The following is a 9,260-nucleotide window of genomic DNA, read 5'->3' as shown; positions in this document are numbered from 1 at the left end:
CCTGCTGATTGGTTACAGTGCTGTGTCTGTTATAGAAGGGTTTAAATTCTTTTTACTTCAGTGCCAATTTGAAGAAGTGCTGTAAGAGTCCACAATTACTTCTGCCTGACTCAGGGAGTACAGTCCTGCTTGCTGTATTAAGGGACTAATGAGCTTTTCCCCATAGCAACTTCGCAAGTAAGCAGGATTTATTGCCCCCAACAATAACATAAACAATGAGGGCAACATTTCACCGTCAAACAATATAGTCACCAAATAACAGCTTGCCTGAAGAAAAGAGAGTGAAGACGAGCAGAGTAAGGAGAATAAAAAAGTATCATCTTTTCTGCAGGCATTTTAAATGGGATGCTACTTTGATTTTCATATTCTAGACCCTACAGGTGTAAATATCTCAAGCAATGCCTGCTTCAGATTGATGCCCTTACCTGGTTGTGGACTGTGTTCAGCTGGTTGTTAAAAGTCATGGTCAGATTGGTTGAGGTACTTGGGGCTACATGGGTGATGAATGGTGTCTTGCTCTGGTTCACTGTGTCATACATGTTCACTCGCCGCTTGCAAATCTCCATGTTCTGGAAGCAGGACTTGACACTGCGTAAGGAAAGAGGGGACAAGGAAGAGGCAGAAAAATCAGCCAACTGACCAACACAGGTAGCAACAGTTCAGATCCGTGGCACTGCATTAGGTCTCTACAGCAGGCTTAGCACTTTTAGGCTCTTAAAGCCCTTTGCTATTTTATGCAGGTCTCTTTTAACCAGTGAGAGTCAGATTAACCCTGTACCAAAGAGGGCCAAATGGGGGTCTAGATGAGAGCAGCTGCTCTGGGTGTCCTGAGTGGCCCCACAAGTCTGAGCACCGCAATGTAAGTCATAAAAAAAACAAGCAAACTGGTTGCTCTTTAGGTGACAAGGCAAGAACTACGAAGTGGCTATTTTAAGACTGAAAGAGACTGACAGCAAGAAAGAAAGATAGATACTGTTCTATTTTCTGATGATTGAGTCTGACAGGAAAAGACAACTCATGCTTCCTGCCTCAGTGAAAGCCTAAAGGTAGTTTTACAAGTCTTTTGCAAGTAAGAATTTTACTGTTCTTGGTCACCGAGACCCCTGAAAAATCTTGTTTCTTTTAAGAAGTAGCTTACTGAAAGCTGAGTCCAGCCAAGCATTTAAAGCACTGCTCTGTCTGGCTAAACACTTCCACAGATGTTTATCTCAAAACACATGAGCTGTCCTCTTGCAGTCAATGGGACGATTCTTACTGCAAAAGGTTATGCCACATCAGATTCATCTGCATCCCAAGGGAATCAAGTTCTAAGGTTATCTCAGACTGAGAATTAGATCTCTGGGGGGAAAGGTTACAGCTTCTTCCTCTACACAGACTTTCCTTTAAATGTTATTCATATAGCAATGGATATTTTGAGATGTACCGTATTTTGTATCCCCAGTAAAGGAGATGAAATACTCTCTGCATTGCTAAAGCACTCTAGGTGTCTGATACATGAAACCACCACTATTTTATTTTTACAGTTGGGATACCAAAGCATACAGTTTAAGAGATAACAACACAGTGATCTTGTGCAAAACTGTATTTTTAACAAAATCGCATTTTCACAAGGTCTAAAAACTACTACAGGTTTTCCACAATTCTTCTGTAATAATTGCTTTTAAAAATATGACCTTAGGAGTCTGAAACATAACCCAAAAAAGTATAAAGGCATTTATTTTATTTTTGTTATCCCAACCCAGAAAAATAGTAAATTCAAGCAGTGAAAATCAGCAGTAGCTGTAAAAAAACCAGCTGTATGCATAATTTCTTTTGTAATGGTCTAAGCTATTAAAGGCAGGGGAGGTAAACACATCCTCACATAATTTTTAAGAAACAAAATATTCCTTCAAAAGGAACACGGTCATATGATCCCTAGGGTTGGTCAGGGGGAGGACCTAGATCTTTTTATCCCTGTCTTGTCTCTTACTCACATGGTCATCTTTCTTCTCTTATAGGAAATATCTTGACAACTGGATCTGTGCCATAAAGACCTGCAGACAAGACAGGCTCAGGACACTGTGCATAGCTGTGCATTATGTGCATTCACTTAAAGAACTAGGAAATACCTCTAAGTCGCAGAACATTCAGAAGAAATCAAAACACTTATCAAATTAATATAGAAGACTATTGGATTGCATTTTTCCAGCCAAATATGAATAGAATTCTCCCTCCAAAAAGCAGAAAGCACTGGAAAGAGTATATATTCTGCACATGGTTAACTTGGGTGCGTTACCAAATGGTTTTACATAACAAGGTATAATCTCTACTAATGTAATACCGTGCTTTCTCACTTTACTTGAAATAAAAGGGGGGAAAAAAGACAGCAGGGACAGAGCAAAATGGACAGAGTGACTGAGGAGTTCCCAGCAACTGAAGAGCCAAACAGTTAAATACATGAAAAGGGGAGCTAAACTTGCTTTGCTCTTTGCTTGGAAACAGCCCCTCTTGGGCTGCTCAAACTTGCAGCCTCTCTGAAGCATGCCACAGCAGATACTCCTTCCAGAAGCCACAACTTCCATATATTCTTACTTTCTCTGCTGCCTGATTTACTTTCAAGAGATATTACAACTCCTTGCACCTCTTGAGGCTTTGAAGTTTCTATTCTCAAAACCACAGGCAATCACAGACAAAATTTCCATCAACTTGCCACACTGGTTACAGCTTATTCTCTCTTTACCCATCACTGTTTCCAACACGGAGGGGCTGTGTGGGGTTGTGCACCCGGCTGGCACAGCATTTAGTACTCAGAGACATGATGCTGAATTTTTTTATTCATGTAAAATTCTCACTGCTATTGGACTCAATGATATTTTCAACCTTTCTGGGGCTTTGCCTAAGCAGCCACAAGTGAGCACTTCAAAAATGAAGATGTGATTATGGCGTGTTGCATTAGTGGAAGATTTCTCATGGCAATGCATTATGCCACAACTCTCTCCTACTTTATCAACCAGTTGTGGCACAGTAAGAAGGACTGCTGCAAATTCAAAGACTTAGTATATGATGCTAAACACTGTTAGAAAATACTGTCTTTTCTTTAAACTTCATTTTTACTTTCTGGCCTATTAGCACAACAATGTCCCATCTTATTTTCATTACATTTACCATTTATTATTGACTTATAGACCGCAATGCTCAAAGTTGTCTGTGGAGGGTAAGTAACACTGTACACACCTGGTTAAGCAGGTGCCATTACCTTGTGACAAACGTAACAAAAAGGCAGCTACAGCTCCTTCACAGAGGGAAAACTACTTCGAATAAACTTGAAATACCACAGGTAAGAGCACATGAAGAGCCAGGAGAGGTGACATGCAGTAACCTGTTGGTCTGCACCACTCGAACATATTCCATGGCTTTTTAAGCAGATCTCTTTATTTTTTGTACTTGAGCTCCTCACAACCTGTAAACACCCATGTGCATGGCACCCAGTGAAGTACAGTGCTGTGCCAGTAACTGTTCTCCTGGCAAAGTGAAGGGACAGCCTGGAAAAGCACCATGAACTGTAAAGTGCTGTGGAACCAGACGTTCAAATCTAGGTGTCCTGAAGGCTTGGGAAAACTCCCACTAGGTGTCTGCCTTCACCTGCCCCTGAGAAGCCTGAGAGGCCCTATGCGAACTGCCCACGGGACAAGAGCCACGTGCTGGGAGCAGGTTTCCTGCTTTTCAGCCTGCTGTGCTCTGCTCCATGAGGCAGCCTTAGGAGAAGGAGGGGTCAGGTGAAGCCATGACACTTCTTCACATCCCCATTGGGCAGCGGAGTCCATCTCCGTTCCAAAAATGCGTCAGCTGAGGTCACAAGCATGGTGTTTAAGGTTACATAGGCAGCCCACAACAAAGCTGAAAACTGAACTCCTTGTGCCTGTAAACCAGAAAGCTGAAGAAAAGGCTCTCCCCTTAAAAAGCAAACAGCACCAAACTGACCCAGGCAAGATGGGAAGGTTCTGGGAGGAAGGGTTGGCTCCCTACTGCAGACAAGGCTGATTACTGCAGTAACAATCAGGACTATATTACTTTGAGATATACTGATACTTTCAGCACTAATTGCATAATTTCTTCTGCATTTTAATGCAAACATATATAATTATTGAATATTTACATAATGAATGTAGCATACTCTGCAGTGTTTTAAATACCAAGTACCTACAACACAATTCTTGCAATCTTGAGAGTTGGCAATCCTCTTTTTTAACTAGAAAAAATAAACTTAAGGCTTAAGCATCTTAATAACACTGCTCAGATATATTTGGTCTCCACCACAACCAGCTTTCCTCTTCACCCCTCAATTCAAAACGCAAGGGAAACAAAAGCCACATACTGTGTACTGTGAGGGAAATCGAGCAAGTGCGTCATGGTGACAAAAGGGTGGCTCAGGGTTTCAATAGGTGTTATTCTCTTATCTGCATCTATGGTCAACATCTTCTTTAACAGATCTATAAACTCCCGCCGGTCCGCCTTTTCCACCAACATGTCGCTTCCTTCCAAATCTGTTGTCATGTTCACCTAAAGGAGAAAGGACAAGGGTGAGCGCTAAAGGGAAAAAGCAGATGGTTAGGTCACCAGCACACTGTGTCTACTTCCCGTTGGAGCACAAGCCCTGCAAGCCTCCCTGTCTAAAGGGGTAGTTGCTGAAGTCACACAGCAGCCTCCGCCACAGTGGCTGGTCATCTGGCTTGTGCATGTCAGATCTCCAGACAGACTGTTAAGTGTTCAGCTTGCTTGGGTCAATGGCTAATGAAACACTTAGTCACCCTCCACTGAAGATGAACAGCTTCCATGTGGTAGCAGGCAAGCTCTGATAATCAGGATATTTATCATATAAAGGACTGTGCTATCATATATTTAACTATATGTCCAGTGAGCAAAGAAGTTAGATAAAATAAATAAAAATTGCCAGTGTGTTTATGGGAAGCATCTCATTCATGTATCAGGTGGCAGGAAAAAAACAAACCCTTTAGGCTATTTCATCCATTTATACAGTCACCCACTGCTGCACGTTTGCTTGCGAATGCTACGATGTCTACACCTGGGTAGCACAAACTCCAGTTTTGTGCTAGTGTCACGCCAGTTCTGCATGCTAGTTTGTTTGCTAGCATGAACTCCAGTTGTAGGAGTGGTTGTGTTGGAATTAACTTTCACGCCCACATGGAATTGACACTGAATTAGCACTCCCTGTTCCCCAAGACAACCACATTTTACAGGGGGCACACTCTTCTGCAGCCACAGTGATTAATTCCAATGTCACCGTGCTATAAATGGAAATATTAAAGCACAGAGAAGTAAGTGACTTGCCAGTGGTTGCACGAAGAAGCACAGGAGAGACAAAATACATGATTTTGACAGAGTCAAAGTAAGAGTTAGATAAGCCAGAGATGTGACTTAGCCATTTTCCAAGGCCGCTTTACTATAGCACATTGAGTTCACGTGCCCCTGTCTGCAGCGCTCCCTACAAAGCAGCACACAATGAGCTGATTTGGTAGGCCTCATTTTGGTATTTCCGAGCAGCTGGCACAAGAATGGGACACATGGAGAAGCTGCATATATCCCCTTTGTTAGCCTTGCCCAAAAGCACATGAAGCAGTCTTGCTGGTTACTCACCAATGTTCTTACCTGTGCCATATCATCCAAACAGTTGAAAATATACTTTCTTGCTTCCTTTGACTTAATCCCCGTCTCTGCCTCATGATCCTCTGGCGTCTGCTCAAAACAGGAGACAGGCATTGACCAGAACTGCCCTGCCATCAGCTGCAGCTTACGTGACACTTGGAGCTTGTGCCTTATCCTGCCCTTATCAGAGACCACCGCGCCTCTCTCACCTGACCAGGTAACAGTCACGTTATGTCTGCTACGGTTACATGACAGCTTTTGTGCCTGTTGTGGTTTGAGGCTTGGAATGGGGGCGTGACCTTCCAGCAACTGGGAGGACCCCGGGTGGGGGTGAACCATTGTATTCCCTCCCCTTCCCACACACACTCTGATAAGAGGCAGGGAGTGGTTTCTTGTTTCACTCCTGCCTTGGAGCTCGGAGAGGAAAGTTCTCCTTTCACTCCGTGGGACCCTGGAACCATTTCTGAGGGTTTTGTATATTTTATCTTTTGTATTATTCCCCTAATCTTTATAAATATTATTTTCCTTACCTCCCTTTTTTTTGTTTTCTGTTCCTTGTTGAACAATATACTTCATTTTTTTTTTAAAGTGTCTCTCTCTCTCTCTCAAGGGGGTGGGGGAGAGGCGAGTACATAGTTCTGTTCCGTGTGGGTCCTGCCCTGAACCCCTTTTTACACGGAACCAGGACAGTGCCACAAGGTAATTTGTCCTTTCTTCACCACTTGAGAGGATCCTCCCAACTACAGTGTGAGTCCTAAAGGTGTCTTACACCCACCATAGCACCAGGCTCAGCATTCCATCCTTACAGCCAGAAGCCCACTGGCCTCTCTCCCTGGGGACACTGAATGCAGCCAAATGTACTGGCACAAGAGATTGAGGGCTCACTTGTGTTACTGGTGGTTTTATCAGACTTAAAATGCTTTCTTTTTTTTTCTCCCCAATGTGTTAGATATTAGGGCAAAGTCTGCCCAGGGCGTGTTTCATTTAAACTATCCATCAATTCATTGACTACTTAGAGGGAGATTTCCAGGTCAATTCCAGATTTAAATTTCCCACAAGGCAGTGCCAAGCAGGTGGGCTAAGGGCTGCAGTCTTTGGGGATGGCAGTTTTACCTTGGGCTACACCCACCCCGACATCTGTGCTGCACTGAAAAAAGCAGAGATCTAGACTCTGAGGTGACCTGAATGCCTCCTTATTTCAAACCAACAGCTGCAAGGTAAAAGAAACAAGGGAACGTCTTCCTACCTTCAGCCTCCACAAAGGATACGGTGAGTCTGTATCCCTGTTGAAAAACCTCGTAGTCTTTGTCCCTGCACTTAACAAATACTCTGCTGGTAAGCCTTGCGTCTGTGAAATATAGCGAATCTGTAAGAGAAGGATGAGAGGTCACTGTTCATCCTGTAAAGATCTCCAGAGGTCTTCCCTGAAGGAGGGGAGGAGGCATTTAAAACAATAGAACAAAGAAAGAGAAAATGTAGCATGCAGTTAAGACTTCACTGAAAAAAAAACCCAACAGTGCAAGGATTGAGAGGAAAGAGAACTCCTTACGGTACACTCCCACAAGGCTAACAGATGAAGGAAGGAAAGTCCCTAGGTTTTAGAGGTGAAAGAGGAAGACCCACACAGAGATTTCAATGGGGTGTTTCATTGCTTTGCCATTTTTTTATGTCATGCTCTCCTTTCCAGGAGGTAATTTCAACAATTTGATATTTGCGCTCTAACTTTTGCTGTTTTTTTCCCCCAGCTGAGCGCACAGCCTTTCCTAGGAGCAGTTTGAAGTTCAAAACGGAAGACTATGAAGTGACTATCTTTGAACTTAAATGAAATACATACTCAGATAAACTGACACTCTCACGGTATTGCATGACTTCATTTGTTTGGGTTACTTCCATGAGTATGACCTCACTGGCACTCACACAGCTACGAGATGCCACACTTATGTTTCCAGGATCTCAAACTTTATTTATTCAAAGGGTCTGTGATTACCCAGTTATAGAGGCAGATCTTACAGATGCCTGGGATGCCACAAGAAACCTTAACTTTGGAATCTCCTGACTCCTGAATGTTTCTGCAAAATCACTGCAAACTCTGCAGAACTACAAAAAAAAATCATCTATTCTACAAAAAAGGTGAGAGATTTTGAGGGAATAAACAGAAAGCGGTAAAAAAAAAATAAAGGCATAAAAAGCAGCCATGGTTTCAAAGAATTCCAAGTGCTCAGGACCTGTTTCACTGAGCATGCTTTGCTTGATTCTATAGATTCTAAGGTCCATCAGAGCCCACAAACCTGAGAAGCACCAGGATCCTGCCAGTAGCCCAGCACCAGTGCTGCAGGGTGACTTGGGCTGGGGTGAAGGGGCAGGATGAGTCCCTGCCCCATTCCTAGCTCCCCTGGGGAAATTACCCTCACTCTAACTCACTGGAGGAAGCTTTGCGCTGGACAGTTAAGCTGGGTGGGTACATACAGTGATTTCTTTTTCAGCTGTGTGGTTTTATGGCTTTTGCGGGATGAGGAGAAAGAAATCCACTCTTCATGCTTGGGGTCTGATTTTCAAATGCTTTTTAAGTTTTTCAGCTACATGTGATTTCCTTCGGGGTCACTAATGGTCCTGCTCTTCACTGCTGATTATTTCCCCTGCCAAATTTTACTTTTATTGCTCTAACTAAACAATTCTAGTTACAAAAGAAGAGTCAAAGAAACGTTTTCATATACGAAAAACTTAATAATTACCCTGCACTTTTTTTTTTAATTTTCTAAAGAAAAAAACACCCTTTTCAGGCTGCATTTGCAGAAAGCTAAGATCACCCCAAAGAAGACTACAGGAATGGAAACAGTTCTGCAGCTCTAGCTCTAGCAGCTGCTGCGATATCAGTTTTAGAACTACAAAAGGAGTACAAAAGCATATAGGGAGAGAAGCATTATATTAACTGGAAACCTACACCACTGTGAAGGTTCTCCTTCTTGTCACTGCTTTCAATAGGCACCCTCATTAAAGGGATTATGAAACACAGTAGAGATGGTGCAGTTTCTTCTAACAAATGAACCTTTATTCAATCTTCACTGTTACAGCAGAGAAAGTGTGCCTGCTCTGCTCAGTGAGGAGAGACAAGTACAGAGCTCTCCAGCCAACGACAGTGTTGACTCTTGATTGAGATTTCACTTAGGCAGGCAGGTCTCAAAAGCCAGCACACCAACAGCACACTGGTTACCCTAGGTGGATAGGATAATGAAACACTTGACTTGGGAGGTAAGAAACACATACCCCCTGTTAGCAAAACAAAAAAAGTTGTCACCTCTTCACTCTGATAAGAAATGGGAAGAACCACCTGTGCACGTGCCAGCAGCTGGGGCAGGATCTGTACCCACCTGATCGTACTCCGAAGCTCCCGGGTACAACGGCCAGCCCAAGAACAGCTCTGCAATGACACATCCCAACGACCACATATCAATCGCTTCACAAAATGGTAAACCGAGGATGATTTCGGGGGCTCTGCAGAGAAAGAGGTTAGAAAGCATCAGCAAGAGGAGCGGGTCCACCGGCCGGCACTGGGAGGCCTGCACAGGGCATGATGCTCGCCCAGCCGCCTACTGCCACCGGCCAGTGCAGCTCCTGCG

General features: G+C 43.5%; 1 protein-coding gene across 1 annotated transcript in view; it reads right to left on the bottom strand.

The window, feature by feature from the left end:
- The window catches only part of LOC103776441 (homeodomain-interacting protein kinase 2), a gene marked incomplete at its 3' end in the record, with an annotated part of 21,223 nt that extends 12,091 nt beyond the window's left edge, over positions 1–9,132 (bottom strand). Inside the window, exons 1-5 of the mRNA XM_008943950.1 lie at positions 9,012–9,132; positions 6,890–7,009; positions 5,647–5,733; positions 4,355–4,539; positions 426–588 (exon numbers count right to left, since the gene is read on the bottom strand). Coding sequence (XP_008942198.1) covers positions 426–588; positions 4,355–4,539; positions 5,647–5,733; positions 6,890–7,009; positions 9,012–9,089 — 633 coding nt within the window. The remainder of the gene's footprint in view (positions 1–425; positions 589–4,354; positions 4,540–5,646; positions 5,734–6,889; positions 7,010–9,011) is intronic.
- Between the last annotated feature and the right edge of the window lie 128 nt (positions 9,133–9,260).

This window comes from Merops nubicus, unplaced genomic scaffold (genome assembly GCF_000691845.1).
Source record: "Merops nubicus isolate BGI_N331 unplaced genomic scaffold, ASM69184v1 scaffold20867, whole genome shotgun sequence".
NCBI classification, from domain to species: domain Eukaryota; kingdom Metazoa; phylum Chordata; class Aves; order Coraciiformes; family Meropidae; genus Merops; species Merops nubicus.
The sequence above is the reverse complement of the archived record's forward strand: the minus strand, read 5'-3'. Positions and strand labels throughout refer to the sequence as shown.